Source organism: Dictyostelium purpureum (genome assembly GCF_000190715.1).
Source record: "Dictyostelium purpureum unplaced genomic scaffold DICPUscaffold_39, whole genome shotgun sequence".
Taxonomy (NCBI): Eukaryota; Evosea; class Eumycetozoa; order Dictyosteliales; family Dictyosteliaceae; genus Dictyostelium; species Dictyostelium purpureum.
In genome coordinates, this window is record NW_003519376.1 from 68,982 (window position 1) to 87,192 (window position 18,211).

Here is an 18,211-nt window from a genome sequence, read left to right on the forward strand (position 1 = left end):
TATAAGAATTAATGAAATATTAGTATATTTTTTTATAGTATCTTAAAAGATTAATAGTTTTAATGTTTACCTTGCCATACAACACTATTACCATATTGAGTATAAGCCATGAAATAAATATATGAAGATGGAATTGATGAGTTTCTAAAATCTAGGTTACCTTCACTAAGATCAAGCCTGTTTAATAACAGGTTAATTTCATCTAAAACTGACTTTGATAAGATATATCTTTGTTTGCTGGTGTTGATTAAAGTACCTGAATTTAAATTTAATACTAAAGCTTTCAATGAACCATTGTCACTTGACTTTCTTGTAATTACCAATGATCCCTAAATAATTAAAAAGATGAGTATTTTATTTAGAATATTTTTATTTAAATATTTAAATCTTTACAGTGTTTAAACTTTCTGAAAATATAAATGGTAACAATAATAACATTAAAAATATTGTAAATGGAATTTTTATTTTCATTTTTTTTCTTTTATTTTCTTTTATTTTTTCTTTTTCTTTTTCTTTAAACAAATAAATAAGCAATGAAAACTGATTAGTAAACTTTATAAAAAAAAAATAAAAAAAAAATACATATAAATAGATTTAATTTATAAAATAATTTAATTTATTATAAAAAACTGGTCGATTAGTTAATAATAAAAAAAATAATTTATAAAAAAAAAGTTTTTCTACAACTATTTACTCTTTTGCTCTTTATAATTTTAATTGGTTAAAAATGGTAAAAAAAGTAAAAAAAGAATATCTCTGAAACTATATTTACATTTTAAAATTAATTTGATATTCACAATTGCCAGTTAAATCCTAAATTGTAGTTTTTTTTTTTTAGCAATCTGTAAAAATGAAATAAGAGTGTGTAACTATTTAATTACATATATTCTATTTTAGGGGTAAAAATAATTACAACACAAGATAGTGATATGAAAAATTGAAAATTTAAAAAAAAATAAAATAAAAAAATAAATTAAATAATAATATTTTAAAAAATGAAATATTTAATTTTTGATAATTAATAATTATTAAAAAAAATGAAAAAAACTATTTTATATTGATCAATATAAATGATATCAATACAGAGATATCTCTCTATTTAAATTTTTGTATTTATAATTCTTCGATTTTTTTTTTTTTTTTTTTTTTTTTTTTTTAAATTATTTTTTTTTTTTTTTTTTGATTTTTATTTTTTTTTTTGATATTTTACAACTAAACAAAAATACATACACTTAAATACCCCCAAAAAATAATTAATATAATTTTTTTAAAATTTCTAAAGATACATATACCTCGCATGACAATATATATATAAAATGAATAGTGTAGATAACCCCAATAATACAATTAATAATCTCAACACCACTACCACTGCCACTACAACGACCAACAATAATAACATTCATTCCAATAATTATAATATTCATACAAATGATACATTAATAAATATTAATAATATTGATACCGGTAATAATAATAATTTCAGCAATCGCCACGAAAATTTTGATGATATTAATAAATTTGAAAATAATATGACTAATAATATTATAAATACAAATAAAAATAAAAATAATTGTATTGATGATAATAACAATAATGACCAAAAAAAATTTTTAAATAATAAAGATAACAATTTAGATGATAACAATAATAACAATAATAATAATAATAATAATAACAATAATGAATTTAATAGAGTTTGTTATACTATAGATCATAAACTAAAAAGTAGAGCAGAATTAAATAAATTATTAGAAAATGGTATTATAAAGAACAATCCAAATATATCATCGAGTATTCAACAAAAACAACTCCAAATTAAATTTAAAAAGACTGGTGAAACTTTAGATAAAAGATTAGAAAATCGTCCAAATATTAACCATCTAATTGACCAAAATATTATTGTCCCAAACTCAAATCTAGCTCCATCTCTTCAATCAAAACAAAAACATTTAGATTTTCAAAATAAAAAATCGTCTCTATTGCAACTATTAGATAACAGACCTGATCAAAACCAAATCATCGATTTAAATATTTTAAAACCATTAAATAACAATAACAGTGACAATAAAATAGAAACAAATGGTGACGATGTGTAATATATGTAATAATGACAATAATAATATTGTAACGAAAAAGGACCACCCAATTGTAAAATAAAATAAAATAAAAATCTTTTTCGGTGTATATAAAAAACAATATCTTTTTTTCTTAAAAATAAAATAAATAAATAAAAAAACAAAATAAATATGTGTATTTTATATTTCTTTAAATAATAATTAATATTGTCATTGATTATTATCTCGTAAAAAACATTAAAATTTCTTTTCTTTTTTATAAAATATACCATTTCTCTAAAACAATAATAAAATCTATTTTTAAGCGCTAAAAAAAATCGTCATCTTTTTTAAATTATATATTTATTTTTCTAAAACATTGATTTAAATTGATGATGGGTAGAGGAAAACTCTGATTGGGGCACCGAAGGCTTTTGGTGGGAGGTTTCTCTTGAAACGGGCTTGGACAACACCTGAGCTACCGTGTGATTTACAGACTTTACCCCAGGTGATTTTGTGACCTGATGGGTTTTCGGCAGTCTTGGTGACTTTTTCAATAAGACATACAGACTTTCCTAAGTAAAAAGTGGTATCTTCACGGCTAACAACACCTTCAATTTTGAGTAATGAAATATTTGGGTATTGGGTAGCTTGGGATCTAAATTTTTGTAAAAATTGATAATAATCGAATTAATATTATAATCTATAAACCTAAAATATCCTATCCAACAACTAATATAATTTACCTTCTGTAACCTAAAACAACACCTTTTGAGTAGATCCTATAGAAAAAGAAAAAGAGATATTAGTATCATAACTTTTATCTTTCATTTATTACAATCCAATATATATTATCACATTAATCCACATTATCTATCATCAATCTTTACTAATCCAACATTAATCCATGAGATAAACAAAGATTAACATTAACCAGTATAATGGTATGATAATTTTGTATACATAGAATTATACATAGAGATACAATACTTTTCCATTTTGATATGATACTGTAGAAAAACGATAAAAAAAAAAAAAATTTTAAAAAAAAATTAAAAAAAAATTTGGCGTAAGTTTTGAAAAAAATTTTTAAAAAATTTTTTCATTGACATATTAATATAGAAAATACATACAACGTTTTTATATACTAAAAATTTATTTAAAAAATTCTTTTTTTTTATTTTTTTTTTTTAAATAATAATAAAAACAAATAAATAATAATAAATAAAAAAGAATATAAAGAAATAATTATAATAAATAATATTTATTTACTTTGTTTATTTTTTTAAAATTTTTTATTTTTTTTATTTTCATTTTTGTGTGTGTTTTTTTTTTTAAATTGCTTTGGATTTTTTTTTTTTTTTTTTTTTTTTTTGGAATTTAAATTTCATTATTATGCATTCATCTTTTCAAAACAACACACCCAAAAATAATAGTGATATATTCAACAGTAATACCAATAGTAATATAAAATATACTACCAATAGTAGTAAATTAAATAATATAAATGATATAAATAATGGTGTTTTTAAATTAGTTGTAAAAAATGTACCTGCCAATGCAAATGTCGAAGATCTAACCAATTTATTTACACCTTTTAACCATCTACAGTATAAAGCTTTGGAGGGTAATATGGTAAGTACATATATATTTTATTATTATTATGTTTTTATAAAAATTTATATTAATTTAATATTTAAATTATTTTAATTATAGAAAGGAACTGTGTTTGTAGATTTTCAAAATCGAGAAGATTGTGAAAGAGCACTAAAACAATTACATGGTTCAAAAATGGGTGGAAGAACACTAAAGGTGGAGATTTCAACTGGTAAAAAAAAAGATAGTAAAAATAATACAAGTAACAATAATAGCAATGGTGATAATAGTAATAATGGAGATGGATATAACATTAATATGGGAATAGCAGACCCATCTCAATCAGTTATTAATGAAATTACATATTATTTACAAACAAGACCAGATTTTTATTCCCAGGTTTTAAATATTATGAGTTTAATGAATATCAAATTATATTCAAAACCCGAAATAATACGACAATGGCCATTATATAGTCAACATTTTGAACCACAGCCATCAACACAAAATCCACCACTACCCGAAATATCCAAAAATATAGATGAAAAAAAGAGTTTTAAAAGAGGTATAGATTATGAAGAGTCATTAGTTAATAAAATTGTAGATATAAAAGATAAAAAAAAGGATGAAGAGGAGGATGAGGAAGAGGAGGAATGGGTTTCAGATGACGATGTAACTAAAAATATAGATCCTTCTGTAATAGAATATACCAACAAACTTTTTCCTTCAGTTATTTCGCCAAGAGTTTTAAAAAAAGTTAAATTATCTATAAATAATAATAATTGTATAAAAAATCAGCAAACAACAGGCTCAAAAGGTTCTGAGGTTTTACTCAACGAAAATATAAAAAATAAAATAGATAAAAAAGATGTAAATAGTGATATAGATAACAGCAGCAGCAATAGTAATAATATTAATACAGATGATAATAATATAGAAAAAAATAATATTATAGACAATAATAATGAAAAAAAAAATATAAATTTTAATTTAAATATTAATAATGAAATCAAAGATATAGTTACAATCGAACAAATTAATAGTAATAAATGCACAGTCGAAGAAATTGAAAGCATTATAAAAGGAAAGTTAAATATTGGGGAGCCATCAAATAAGCTTTATATAAAGAATATTTCAAAGCATGTTAAATCAAGTGACTTTGAATCATTATTTAGAACATTATTTGATAGTGCTGAATCAATGAAATCAAATTTACATATAGATTACCATCAAGGTGGTCGATTGCATGGACAGGCTTTTATAACATTTCCAACCACAGAACTAGCAATAACAGCACTTCAACAATCACAAGGATATAAATTTAATCAAAAACCAATTATAATTTGTTTTTCTAAAAATAAAATAAAATAAAATAAAATAAAATAAAATAAAATAAAATAAAATAAAATAAAATAAAATAAAATAAAATAAAATAAAATAAATAAAATAAAAATGGAACAAATAAAACAGTTTTTTTTTTTTTGAAGATTGTTTATTTACAAAAATAATTTTTATATTATTTTAATTTATATAGACTAAATAGTGGCTGAGGCTATAGCAGCAGTGGCGGTATCAACATTGGTATCAACGTTGGTATCACTGTTGGTATGACGACTATCGCTATTGACATTTCTTAACCATAAAATTAAATTTGTTCTTTCGCCGCTTTTAAGACCTAAAGCACCATGTCTATGGTGACCAACGTGAATTAAAGCAACGCCCGGGGTATGATTAACTTCAAAATATTCGTTGTGAGTTTCTGGTTCTTCTAAAATTCCTTTAAAATATAAAGAGCCACCAGTAAACTCACTGCCCAAACATAAGTTTACAGTGATGTCAGATTCGTCATAGTGGAAACCTAATTCTTTTTCTCTATCCATTTTATATTGAACTGCAAATGCGTGGTGACCATTTAAACAGTCACCATTATAGTCTGGGTATAAAACAGTGGTAAAAAGTGATAGGTATTGTTCTCTAAGTTGATTAAAAAATTCGGTAAAACCAATTTCATCTAAAACTGCGCCGTAATTGTTCATTGAGTTTGGTCGAGCGGTTGGTAATCCAGAGTTTTTAAAGTTTTCAATTTCTTCTAATAGTTTACTAAAAAAGAAAAAAACAAAGATAAAAATTAATTATATTATTATTATTAATGTTTTTAAAAATATTATTTACTTACGTGCAAAAATCTAATTTAAAAATTCTGAACGAATATATTTTGGTATCTGTTAGTTTTGTAAAGGATTTTAATAAATCATTCTTGTCTTTGGTTTTTTTAAATTGTCTTATTGGATCTATAAAACTGCTATCAAGAAATTCTTCTTTTAATTCAAAGATATCTGGATATTTTCTTTTATACAATTTTGAAATCATGTTAATTCTTGCCTCTCTCATTTTTAAAAGTTTGTCATAGCCTATGATATTATAGAAAAAAACAAATAGGTGTTAGAAAAAAGTTAATGTATAATTTTTAAAATTTTAATAATACTTACCCATTTGGTAAATTTGAATTTTTTTCTGTTCAGATTTGGATGATTGATTGGAGCAACAAACTGAACCAGATTCAGTTTTATGTTCATGTTGATGATCGATACTGCAGCAATCACCATCCTTGTGTTCATGTTCATGTTCATGTTCATGTTCATGTTCTTCATTACCCTCGTGCACGTCATCTTCGTATTCATCATCGTCGTGTTCATCATCGTCGTGTTCATCATCTTCTGTATCACTATCTAAATCTTTTTCAGATACAATTGTATAGGTAGTGTTTGGGATTAATTGTGGATAATATTCTTTGTTACTTTCATCTTTAGCGGGAAATACCTCTTCTCCTTCGGCATCGACGATAATTAAACCGCCCTCTGTTTGAAATAAGTTGTCTAAAATTTCCTTTTCGCAATATTTCTTGGCTAATCTTAATTCTCCATAACCAAGACTTGTAAAATGAATAATTTCGATATCATTACTATAAATATTTGACATTATGTTTTTGCTTTATATATAGTTCGTTAGTTTTTTTAACAAAAAAGTATTATAATATCTATAGGTAATTATAATTATATAAATTATTTAAAATGGGTTTTTTTTTTTAAATTAAAAAGTTTGAAATAAAGATTTTTAAATATTGGTTTTATCGTAACAATAGTTTTTTTTTCTCATTTTTTTTTCAATTTTTTAAAAAAATTTAAAATTTTTATTTATTTTTTAATTTTTTTTTAATTTTTTTTTAATTTTAAATTAATATTGTTATTTATTAATTATTTTTGTTAATTCTTAAAGAAGCTTAAGCTTCTTAATATACTTTTTAATTTGCTGTTTTTTTTTTTTTTTTTTTTAATTTTAAAATATTTAAAAATAAATAATCGATTTTTTGTTTTGTTTTTTTTGTTTTGTATTTTTTTTTTATTTTTATATTAAAATAGGAAAATATGGATATTTTTATATATAAACTATTTAATAGATAATATATAAGTTTTTTTTATTAGTTATCCTTATTTTACTATTTGTATAGTTAAAAATAATAAACAACTATTTTAGTTATCCAAAAATGTGTAAAAATATAATTTATCCCTTTGTGGTTTTTTTTTGTTTTGTAACATTTTTTTTTTTGATGTTTTCATCGAAATTTATTTTTCAATAATGTAAAAAAAAGATATTGAATTTCTTGGATTGTAGGGTGGCAGTTTAATAAATGTACTATCTATAGCTATATACCAAAATAATAATTTCTACACTAGATTTTCAATGCATCGAAATTTCCCGAAAAATAATAATAGTAAGAATTAAAATTCTTTTGACCATATTTAAAAAATCAAAAAGTTTAAAATTACATATTAAAAAACTAAAATATGGTTACCACATAATAAAAAACAAAATTTTAAATTCTTTTAAATACTATATTTTTTTTCAAAATTCTTTTAAAAAAATTTAGTATTTAAATAAAAATAAATTATTGTTTTTTATTATAATTTATTAAATTGTTTAATAACAAAACAAACACAATAAAAATGACAAACTCTATTTATTTAATATTTATTTCCACTTATTTATTTAATATTGCATTGGGTATTATTTAATTTAAAAATGATTATTTAATATAATAATTACTAATATTTATTTTTAATTAGGTGACGGGATGTTGTATTGGTATGATACTACCGAGAATAGAAACAATGATTTTAGAATGTCAAATGTCCCAGATAACACCTACACTGAAGACCTTGATTGCATCCAACCTTTTTTAAATGATGATCAAGGTATGTTATATAACAAAGGGGAGTTTAGAACTTTTGCAACCATTATTCAAGGTGAACCACTAGAGGTCTTTTTAAATCAAAACAACAGTACTGACTTTAATAAATACAACTATTATGAAAATGCAAAACAGGTTATTGAAACCAGTGAAGATGATGATTCTTACATTCAAGATAATATTGTATTGGTTAAAAATGAAGATTCATTTGATCAATGGACCAATTTAATTGACCCAAGTGTAACTTTAACAGGCTCACAATTTTTCCAAATTGACCCATCAAATACAAGTTATTACTATAATGAAAGTTTCTTCCCAAGTAAATATAGTTTTATAAATATTATTTTTAATTTTAGAAATTTCCATTACTAAAATTTTTCATTTTTTTTTCAAATTTACTTTTAGTTGATGGATTAGGTTTTGGTGAATATGAACAAAAAAATAAAAATCACAATTACTTTTGGTGTTCAAGAATTAGATTCTTAAGTCAAGTTCCAATGGATCAAGATAAAGAAATGATAATCAAGTATGGTGCATCTGATGATAAATTCCTTTTTGTAAATGACGAATTGGTTTATAGTTTTATTGGTGTAACCGACAGACACGAAAAAGAAATATTAATAAATAATAATACAGACATTAATGGAAGGGAAACAATGCAACCAGGTGATAAATTCGTTATAGATTTTATTAATTGTAATAGAAAGGATAGAGATGATTATCATTTATTAAGCATTGATGCAAATTTCCCATTATTTTGTATTTAAAAATTTTAAATAAAATTTATTTATTAAATTTTATCATTTAATTAAAAACCTATTTTTTTTTTTAACTATTAAAATAATTTAAATAAAACAATATAATAATAAAATGATAAATTAATAATTATAGAAATTTTAATAAAAAATACAATTTATAAAATAATTGATCTAATTTTATAGTTTATTTATATTAACAAATTTTCATATTATAACACCTTAAGCATAGGTTGGTTTGATTTTTTCAACGTAGGCGATGTATTGGGTCTTGGCATCATCTTGTGATAAACCTTTTTTCTGTAATTTTTTTAAAAAAAAAATAAAAAGATTATATAATTAGTATAGTTTTAAAAAAATTTTAATATTAAAATATTGATATTTACGGTTGACCAGGCATCATGTTTGGCTCTAGCTTCAACTTGAACAGCCCATGGTTGTGCTATACAAAAAAAAAAAAATTATTTTAGTAAAAGAAACTTTTTTTTTTTTTTTTTTTTTTTTTTTTTTTCTCTTTTTTTCTTTTTAAACTATTACATACAAGTGTTGTTGTCACCACCGGTAGCTTGTTTGTATAAGGCATAGAGTTCTAATAATTCTTCATTTGATGGTTTGGTTTTGAAGGCTTTAACTTCAGCAGCGGCTTTTTCAAAGTTTTCCTATTGTATTAATATTATAATTAGTAAAAAAGAAAAGAATAAAAAAGATATACAAAGGTATAAAAACAAAAAAAAAACTTACGTTGAGTGACATTTTAGAATATAGTATTGTATTTAATTAACAAATGAAAAAAAAAATAAAAAAAAAAAATAGATTTTTTAATATTTTTTTTTTGAAAACAAAATTTAAAAAAAAAAATTAAAAAAAAATAAAATTTTAAAAATTAAAAAATTTTCAAAAAAAAATTTTGAACTTTCACAAAAATGGCGTAATAAATTTACTAAATAAATAGATAAATGATATTTATATTTTTCCCAAAGGTTTTTTATTAATATAATTTTAATCTGAACGTTTAGTTTTATTGTAAATTTAAATATAAAATATTTATATTGTTTTTTAAAAAAGATAATATTTGGGGTTTTTTTTTTGTTTTTTTTTTGGTTGGATATTATTTTTTTTTTTTTTTTTTTTTTTTTGTGTTAATTTTTTGATTGGATTTGTTTTGACTATTAAACTAATAATTGATATTTTTTATATTTGTCTTTTTTATTTTTGATAAAGAATAAAATGATACCACAGAATACAAAGCATATAGAAATACAATTAAAGAACCAAGAGTACCAGGGTTGAAAACTTGCGTTTTTATCATCACCGATAAAAGAGTCATTACTGGAGTCTATGCAGTTTCCAAAGATGTGACACTCTTTGTCGAAAGATGATCTAAAGTTAAGCACTGGATATAGGGTAGAGAATAGGTTGAAGCATAACATAATTACAGCTATCATTTTTGAAATTGCATTAACCAAATATAAATTATGTTTCGAATATACTTTAATATTAATAAGTTGAAGGACAAGAATTACCAAGCTACACACCATCGCTACAATTGTACATACAAAAGAAACAAAGAAAACATCTTGAGTTTCGAGAGCTTTTCCGTATGGTATATTATCAATATAGGGATTACTACAATTATTATTATTATTATTATTATTGATAGATAGGCTATTATTTTGATTGGATGGTGTATCTGTTAAATTGCTAATTTGAATATTTGCATATCTAAATAAATAAATTTGACCATTTGAAAAGTGAATTTTATACCAATAACCTATAATTAAAAAAATAAATATTAAATATTTAAATATATTATTTTTTATATTATTATTATATCTACACATACCTTGTATCGAAAGTGTAAGTAATATTAAAGGAATTAAAAAAACAATGATAGTAATTATATTTTTTTTTAATTTTTCCATTATTATAAAATATAAAATATCTAAAGATATATCATATGTGGTTTTTTTTTTTTTGTTTTTATTATTACTTCTTTTTATGTTATACACAATTACTTTATATATTAAAACATTAATATATAAAAATTTTAAATAACTTTTTTTTTTTTTTCTTAAAATTTTAAATTGATTTTATATTAAAATTTTAAATTAAAAAATAAAAAAAAATAATTGTGTGGTTGGTGTTTGTGTGGGTGTTGTGTGTGGGTAATAAAATAATATTGTGGTAATAATATTTTAATATTAAATTTACCTATCAAAATAAATAATAATTTCAGTTAAAAAGTCTAATTTTTAATAATATTAGAAATAAAAAAAAAAAATTTAGCTTTATAAATTTTTTATACAATAAATTTATTATAAAAAGTTTTAATTGGTAATTATTTTTATATATTATTCAATATTAGATTCGAAACGTGGTTGTACATTTAAAAATGGAAACATATTTGAAGATAAAGAGGTATACTTTCTATTTCGAGGGTAATGATTGGGATGGTTTTTTATCATTCCCAAATATTCTTCAGTAATAGTCTAAATATAGATTAAATAAAAAGCCATTAATATAAAACAATAAATATTATAAATATAAAAATAAAATAATGATTACCTGATATCTTGATATAAGCATATGATCACCAATTAATTTTTCAAAGTTGTTTTTATTAATTTCTGGACCAAAAGGTAATGGTAAAATAGAGGATTTAATGAACTGGGTAACTTCATTATTTTTTTGGCAAGATAATAGTAATGAAAGGCCTGAATGATTATTGTGGGGGTCAAATTCATCATCTTTTAAATGCTTTAAGTCGCTTGACACCATTGAATAGCCTCTGTTTAAATATTTCACTAATCTACCTTGATATCTAATATCCCCATTTAACATCCATGAGGACCTACTGAGAAAATTGCATTTATAATTTAAAGATTCCATGGATGTATATAGAGAATAAACATTCTCCCCATCAAAAGCTACTGAACTGGAGTTGACATCACTGCAAACTAAAATATGATTTTTATTTACATAGTTTCTAATTTAAAAAAAATAAAAAATTAATAAAATATTTGAAATAAAATATAATAATAGTTACATACTCTAGATGAAATTTAATATGTTTGTATGGATAATGTTTTGATAATACTATTGAGCCTGCTATTGTTTTGCTCATTGAATAATTATCCCAATCACCAATTTCTTTTAAATGATTAATGAATGAATTTAATCTTTCCAACATTTCAGACTCTGACAATGAAAAAAAGTATATATCGATGTCTGTTTCTTTGAATAGTTCCACACTGTCTGTCAAACACATTGTAACAAAACCACCTACCATCAAAGTATTATTCCAATTAAATGATTCATTGAACCTATTATGCGATTCTTTATTGAACAATTCAATGAACTTTTCTTTACACACTACAGATGGTTTACCAACTAGAGAATCCATATTTTCCTCACTCTTTAAAACAAATTGATCCTAGGTTTATAAAAAATAGAAAATAAATATTAATAATTAATATTTTATAAAATTGTAAATTTCTTTTTTATACTTACATCATAAGGCCATTTTTTATATTTAAATAAATCCAAATTATTATAAATATTAATTAAATAATCTTGATTATACTGTAGGTGAAAAATATCCTGTGATATTGATTTTTCATACATAAATGCAAAATAACTGTCGTGGTCATTTGCCAGTTTGATTAATTGATCTATTCTTGGTAATTGAACATTATTATTTAAAACTTTACTATTTAAAACCTTTTCTATCAAAACCATCGTACAATAAAATCCCAAAGGGGTTTTATCATCTTTACAGCTTTTTATAAACCCCTCAATAATCTCTATTGGTAAACTATTTAAAAATTTATCTAAATAGTTTTTATCCCTTTTGAAAAAAAATTAATATATTTTTAATTTTAAATTATTTATGTATAAATATTTACATTAAAATGAGCTCTCTAACTACACCATATAGAATGTTTTTTAGTGATGGTATTCTAACTTGAATGGGCCATTTTTTAATTTCGGTATAATAATTGTCATTGTCGTTACTGTCAGCTAATTGATCATCTTTATTTTTTTTATCATTTCTTTCTCCAAATTCTTTATTTGGCATGTTTCTATATTTGTTTCTAAACGTAACCAATGTATCATTTAAATCTTGTGAGGAGTATTCAAATCTTCTATCTACAGGTTCGTTTTCTTTTCCCTCGAAACAAATTACTGAATGCTTGTCAATATAGTTTGGTTCTGGTATTATTATTTTACATAGTTTATTTTGTTTCTTTTTATTTCTTTTATAAAATTCACAACTATAACTTGTATTGTTTTCATCTTTAAAAACTGATTTGTTTAATATACATATTGAATTAAAATACATTGCCAAAAATAACTTTTTTAAAAAAAAAAAAAAAAATTTAAGTAAAAAATAAATTTTCTAAAAACAAATAAATAAAAAAAATAATTACATCATTATTTTTTATAATATTTCTTAATATTTGAAAAGTTGAAAATGATCTGTCGTATTTCGAGATTGTAAATAAATGTGGAATTCTATTGTTGTTTTTACATATTGAGGTTTTTAAGAATTGAAGCGGATATCCCATTGAAACCAATGAAAACTGGGAGTAATTTTCAGAAAGATACTCCAAACTACCTTTGTCTACTCTTGATTTTGGCGGGATCTTTCCAAAAAAATTAAAATTTGATTTTTTGTATTGTTCAAATTCAAATGGATTTAAAATTGTTTTAATTTGATTTGTTTTCTCTTCTAAATTTAATTTTTCATTTAAAAATATTTGTTTTGCCTCTAAATATCTTGATTTTACTTGTTTAAAATATTCCTTTTCTTCATTTGTCATTTCAAATGTTATTACTAAATCTTCTACTAATATTTTATGTTTATATTCTTCATTTTCGATTGAATATGGACTATTATTAATATTATTTAATTTTAAATTTATCAAATTATCTTTTTGTTCGAATGTGTAAGTATTTTCTGCTTCATTATGTTCCTGCTGTGTTTGAGGTGACTGTGGTTCGGTAAATTCTTGTGATATCTGATTTTTAGTATTAATATTATTTATATTATTATTGTTATTATTATTTATATCAATATGCAATTCCTCTATTAAATAATCTTGAATTATTTTTTGATATTTTTCCATTATTATTTCTTTTATTAAAATAATATAAATTTTTGAATACTAAAATTATTTATTATAATAGCATTAAAAAAAAACATTTAGTTTTTATTATAATTAAAATTTTTAATTTTTAAAATAAGTTAATTGAATTGTTTTTTTTTTATTATTATTTTTTATAATTATTTGTTTAAAATTATTTTGATATTTTGAAATTTAAATGAAATGGTTGCATTTTTATAAAAAAAACAATGCAATTAATTTTATAATAATAATTTTAATAAAAATTTTTTTATTTTTTTTATTTTTTTTTTGTTTTAAATTAATTTTTAATTTCTTTTAGATTTATAATTATTATTTTTTTTTTTATTAATTTATTTTTTTTTTATTTTACATAAAAGGAAAATTAATTTTTTTTTTATTATTTTTTCAATGCATTTAATTAATTTTTTTTTTTAGTTTTTAATATATTTAAATCTATAATTCAAAAGTGTAATAACTCTTGATCAAAGATAAATAATTAAAATTTATAATTGCTTTAAATTGAACTTCATTTGGATTGGAAAACAAAAAACCAATGGTTTTAAAAAAAAGGTTTATAAAAATAACACACAACAAAATTATTTATTTTTATTTTTTTTATTTCATTATTTAAATTTTTATTTAATTTTTATTAAACCTTATTAATGATTTAAAATAATTAATAAATGAATACAAAGAATGAAATAAAAAAAAATTCTTGAATATTCGTGATTTTTTTATGTATTTATTTTAAAAAAGAAAATTGCACCGCTTATGGAACACACATACACCATATTAAAAAAATGAAATTTAAAAAAAAAATTTTAATTTTATTTTTTTTTTAAAATTTTTTTTTTTTTATTTTAAGGGTGATATTTTTTTTTTTTTTTTTTTATCATTAATAAATAAAAAATTACTTTTGTTTTAATATACGTATATAATATTTTATATATAATTTATCATATTAAATATAATATTTAAATCAAAAATCTAAAAAAATAAAATAAAAAAAAAAGAAAAGATAAAATGTCATCAAATAATTTAATTACTTTAAATAGATGGGTATTATCAGACACACATAAAGATATCGGATTTAAATTAGAGTTGGCCAATTTATTATCGGGTATTGCTTTAGCATGCAAAATTACAAATAATGGAATTAAAAGAGCTGGTTTCGAACAAAACTTTGGTTTGGCTGGTATTACAAATGTACACAGTGAAGATGTAAAGAAGCTTGATATTGTCGCTAATGATGCCTTTAAAATGGCATTAAAATCAACTCGGGAAGTTTTCTGCATGGTCTCTGAAGAGGAAGATAGTATCATCCCAGTTCCAGAATCACAAAGTGGTAATTTTGTTGTCACCTTCGATCCATTAGACGGTTCATCCAATTTAGATTGTAATGTTTCTGTTGGTTCTATTTTCGCTATTTGGCCAAAGGCTTCTACTGACCATAGTTTTTCAAATGCCGATGTATTAAGAAAAGGTCGTGAAATGATTGCTGCTGGTTATGCTCTTTATGGTTCAGCCACTATGTTAGTTTTAACATTAGGTCAAGGTGTTTACGGTTTTACTTTAGATAATTCAATTGGTGAATTTGTTTTAACCCATGTCGAAATGAGAATTAAATCAAAGTAATTATTTACAAGATATTAATAATATATAATAGTAAACAATATATTAACTTATTTTTTTATAGAGGCAATATTTATTCAATTAACGAAGGTAATTCAATTTATTGGGACAAGGCTACAAGTGAATACGTTAATGCCATTAAATCAGGTTCCAATGGTCGTTCTCCATATTCATCTAGATATATTGGTAGTATGGTTAGTGATGTTCATAGAACCCTTTTATATGGAGGTATTTTTATGTACCCAGCAGACTCAAAATCACCAAACGGTAAATTAAGATATCTTTATGAAGTAGGTCCACTTTCATTTATTATGGAGCAAGCTGGTGGTAAATCTTCAAACGGTAGTACTCCATGTTTAGATATTGTTCCAAATTCAATTCATCAAAGAGTACCTGTTTTCATGGGTTCACATGACTGTGTTACTGAATTAGAATCTTTCCATCAACAACATAAAAAATAAAATATAAATAATCAAATCCTTTTTAAAATAAAATTATATAAATTATATAATAATACAGGAGCAACTATAGTTTTTTTTAAATTTTATTATAAAAATATAAAATTATTTTTTACAAAAATAAAACAAAAAAAAAGTTTTTTTAAAATAAATAAATATAAAGTTTTTGTTTTATTATTTTTTTTAGAAAAATTATAAAATATATTTTATAATAAAATAAATATATTATTATATAGTTTTTTTTTTTTTTTTTCTTTTTTTTTTTTTTTTGATTTATATATATGTGTGTTTAATATATATAATTATACATTATTTTTTGAGTTTTAAAGTAGTTTGTGTTTAAGCATGTTCAGCACCATGTCTTTCATTATTGTTGTTTTTACTATGGCCGCTACTGCTGAAGAATGGTGATGGACATGGGCAGAAGAAATGAAGAACCATGAAAGCAATACCAATTGCAATGACAATAATACCAGCAGCTAAGAAGAAACCATGGTTTTCTAAAATTAATAAACCGAGAAGTGAAATGAAGCAACCTCTACCAAACCAATATGTGTAGAAACCAAATAATGAAACAACCTTTGATGGGAAAACGAATTCGAAAAGAACAATACTATAATTTAAATTTAGAATTAGTAACAATTTTTTTAAAGAAAAGACCTAATAATAAATTAATACTTACCAAACACCAAATAAGATAAAATATACACCGATAACGAAGGAAATGATTGTATGCCAGAAACTACCAGCAAAGATGTAAATACCACAAGCCAAAACAAAAAGACCTGCAAGAATTGATAAACAATTTAAGATGATTTTAGCGCCACCGCCTGACATTATTTTTTATATATGTATTTATTTATAAAACTAAAGAATAAACTATTATTTGAATTACTGTAATTATTTATATAAACAATTTAATTTTATTTATATAATTTAGAAAAAAGAAAATATTAATGAATGGTTTTTTTTTTTTTGTTTAATTTGATTGAGATAATAAAAAAAAAAAAAAATTATTATAATTTATTTATAAAATAATATAAAATATTTTAAATATATATTTTGAGTGGGTTAAATTTTCAGATGATTGTTGTAATAGGAAAGGGGTAAATATTTAAACAAATTTATATACAAAACAAACAGACGTAAAACAAGAACTTTTAAATTTACTATTTTAGTGTTTAGTAGAGTAATGAATGGGTGATGATATTATTGTTATTTATAAAATACAAAAAGATTAAAAAAAAATTATATTATTGTGTGTGTGTAATAATTATCAAATAAAATGAAAAAAAAAAAATTTTAAATAGCTTTTTTTTTTTTAAAAGAATAAAATTTAAAATAAAATAAAATTAAATAAAATAAAATAAAATAAAAAAAGTTATAATTACAATTGAGAGTTATAATATGTCAAAATATTATTTGAAAAAAATTTGTTTTATTTTTTTTTATTTTTTAAAATAAAAAATTATTTTTAAAATAGTTTTTTTTTTTTTTTTTTTTTTATATATAACCCAACTGTAATTTCAAATAAATTATTTTTTTGTTTTTTTTTTTTTATATTTTTTTATTAAAATAACTTTTGTGGTTATTAACAAAGTGGCAATGTCAAAAAGTCAGATTTTACGGTGTTTTTTTTTTTTGAAATTCTTCATTTTTTTTATTTTTGTTTATATTTAATTATAAACCTATTTTTTTTTATTTTTTATTTTTTTTTCTTTAAACTAAAATGTTTTTTTTCAAATAAAATTATAAAATAATAATAAAAATAATTAAAAAAATTATTCGTAATTATTTTTTTTTTTTTTTAATTTGGTTGTTTGTTTTAAAATAAAATGAAAAAAATAAATTTTATTATAATTGATTAAATAATTTTTTTTTCAAGTGTTTTTTTCTTTTGGTTATCTCATCATTTGATTATATATTTCCCCAATGTCAACATGTTGGAGCAAATAGAGTTTTAGACTAGTTATCAAAAAATAAAAAAGAAAATATCGTTTTTTTTTTTTTTTTTACTATTTATTAAAATTTCTAAAAATCTTTTACGTCTTTTTTTGAATTTTAAATATAAACGACCCCAGGATTAAAAGAGGGAATTGTCGATTCTTCTTTAAAATTTCAATTTGTTATTTCTTGTGTGCACCCTTGTGTTTAAACTTCTTATTTTTATAATTAATAAACTGAAACTGCTGCATAGATGTGAACTATACACCCAGATTATGGAGGGATAGCTGCACGTATGAGTGTTTCAAATCTTCACAAACAAACATCAACTAGTCTCGTTGAAACCGTCAAAATCCAATATGAATATATTAATTCAAAAACCAACTTACCA

At 21.5% G+C, this 18,211-nt stretch overlaps 11 protein-coding genes across 11 annotated transcripts in view; 4 read left to right on the plus strand and 7 right to left on the minus strand.

The window, feature by feature from the left end:
- Positions 1 to 59: 59 nt before the first annotated feature.
- On the minus strand, positions 60 to 329 carry DICPUDRAFT_28879 (uncharacterized protein; the record flags this gene model as incomplete). Its single annotated transcript, XM_003285134.1, has 1 exon — positions 60 to 329. A coding segment is annotated over one exon (270 nt), but the record flags the coding sequence as incomplete, so codon positions are not given.
- A 987-nt stretch (positions 330 to 1,316) lies between these two features.
- Positions 1,317 to 2,099, plus strand: DICPUDRAFT_76115 (uncharacterized protein; the record flags this gene model as incomplete). The annotated part of the gene is made up of 1 exon (XM_003285112.1): positions 1,317 to 2,099. One exon carries the CDS (start codon positions 1,317 to 1,319, stop codon positions 2,097 to 2,099), a length of 783 nt encoding a protein of 260 aa, XP_003285160.1.
- Positions 2,100 to 2,409: 310 nt separating this feature from the next.
- On the minus strand, positions 2,410 to 3,071 carry DICPUDRAFT_53408 (ribosomal protein L35a). The gene is made up of 3 exons (XM_003285135.1): positions 3,048 to 3,071; positions 2,804 to 2,839; positions 2,410 to 2,715 (listed from the first exon to the last, which is right to left on the minus strand). Exons 1-3 carry the CDS (start codon positions 3,053 to 3,055, stop codon positions 2,442 to 2,444), a joined length of 318 nt encoding a protein of 105 aa, XP_003285183.1. The 5' UTR covers positions 3,056 to 3,071; the 3' UTR covers positions 2,410 to 2,441.
- Positions 3,072 to 3,452: 381 nt separating this feature from the next.
- DICPUDRAFT_149032 (uncharacterized protein) lies at positions 3,453 to 5,024 on the plus strand (the record flags this gene model as incomplete). Its single annotated transcript, XM_003285113.1, has 2 exons — positions 3,453 to 3,692; positions 3,774 to 5,024. 2 exons carry the CDS (start codon positions 3,453 to 3,455, stop codon positions 5,022 to 5,024), a joined length of 1,491 nt encoding a protein of 496 aa, XP_003285161.1.
- A 164-nt stretch (positions 5,025 to 5,188) lies between these two features.
- On the minus strand, positions 5,189 to 6,632 carry DICPUDRAFT_149033 (uncharacterized protein; the record flags this gene model as incomplete). The annotated part of the gene is made up of 3 exons (XM_003285136.1): positions 5,189 to 5,753; positions 5,830 to 6,064; positions 6,143 to 6,632. The coding sequence occupies 3 exons, from the start codon at positions 6,630 to 6,632 to the stop codon at positions 5,189 to 5,191; spliced, it is 1,290 nt and encodes a 429-aa protein (XP_003285184.1).
- A 1,037-nt stretch (positions 6,633 to 7,669) lies between these two features.
- Positions 7,670 to 8,708, plus strand: DICPUDRAFT_91455 (uncharacterized protein). The gene is made up of 3 exons (XM_003285114.1): positions 7,670 to 7,711; positions 7,774 to 8,221; positions 8,308 to 8,708. Exons 2-3 carry the CDS (start codon positions 7,786 to 7,788, stop codon positions 8,667 to 8,669), a joined length of 798 nt encoding a protein of 265 aa, XP_003285162.1. The 5' UTR covers positions 7,670 to 7,711; positions 7,774 to 7,785; the 3' UTR covers positions 8,670 to 8,708.
- A 171-nt stretch (positions 8,709 to 8,879) lies between these two features.
- ACBA (uncharacterized protein) lies at positions 8,880 to 9,310 on the minus strand (the record flags this gene model as incomplete). Its single annotated transcript, XM_003285137.1, has 3 exons — positions 8,880 to 8,957; positions 9,044 to 9,099; positions 9,199 to 9,310. Coding segments are annotated over 3 exons (246 nt in total), but the record flags the coding sequence as incomplete, so codon positions are not given.
- Positions 9,311 to 9,756: 446 nt separating this feature from the next.
- Positions 9,757 to 13,851, minus strand: DICPUDRAFT_53413 (uncharacterized protein). The gene is made up of 7 exons (XM_003285138.1): positions 13,088 to 13,851; positions 12,563 to 13,011; positions 12,168 to 12,504; positions 11,708 to 12,090; positions 11,223 to 11,643; positions 11,032 to 11,146; positions 9,757 to 10,428 (listed from the first exon to the last, which is right to left on the minus strand). Exons 1-7 carry the CDS (start codon positions 13,784 to 13,786, stop codon positions 9,827 to 9,829), a joined length of 3,006 nt encoding a protein of 1,001 aa, XP_003285186.1. The 5' UTR covers positions 13,787 to 13,851; the 3' UTR covers positions 9,757 to 9,826.
- Positions 13,852 to 14,714: 863 nt separating this feature from the next.
- On the plus strand, positions 14,715 to 16,025 carry DICPUDRAFT_45946 (D-fructose-1,6-bisphosphate 1-phosphohydrolase). Its single transcript, XM_003285115.1, has 2 exons — positions 14,715 to 15,417; positions 15,483 to 16,025. Exons 1-2 carry the CDS (start codon positions 14,810 to 14,812, stop codon positions 15,877 to 15,879), a joined length of 1,005 nt encoding a protein of 334 aa, XP_003285163.1. The 5' UTR covers positions 14,715 to 14,809; the 3' UTR covers positions 15,880 to 16,025.
- Positions 16,026 to 16,215: 190 nt separating this feature from the next.
- Positions 16,216 to 16,713, minus strand: DICPUDRAFT_149038 (uncharacterized protein; the record flags this gene model as incomplete). Its single annotated transcript, XM_003285139.1, has 2 exons — positions 16,216 to 16,489; positions 16,559 to 16,713. 2 exons carry the CDS (start codon positions 16,711 to 16,713, stop codon positions 16,216 to 16,218), a joined length of 429 nt encoding a protein of 142 aa, XP_003285187.1.
- An 839-nt stretch (positions 16,714 to 17,552) lies between these two features.
- DICPUDRAFT_149039 (uncharacterized protein) overlaps positions 17,553 to 18,211 on the minus strand; it is a gene marked incomplete at both ends in the record, with an annotated part of 1,442 nt that continues 783 nt past the window's right edge. The window contains one exon of the mRNA XM_003285140.1: positions 17,553 to 17,564. Within this exon, the coding sequence (XP_003285188.1) occupies positions 17,553 to 17,564 (12 nt within the window). The remainder of the gene's footprint in view (positions 17,565 to 18,211) is intronic.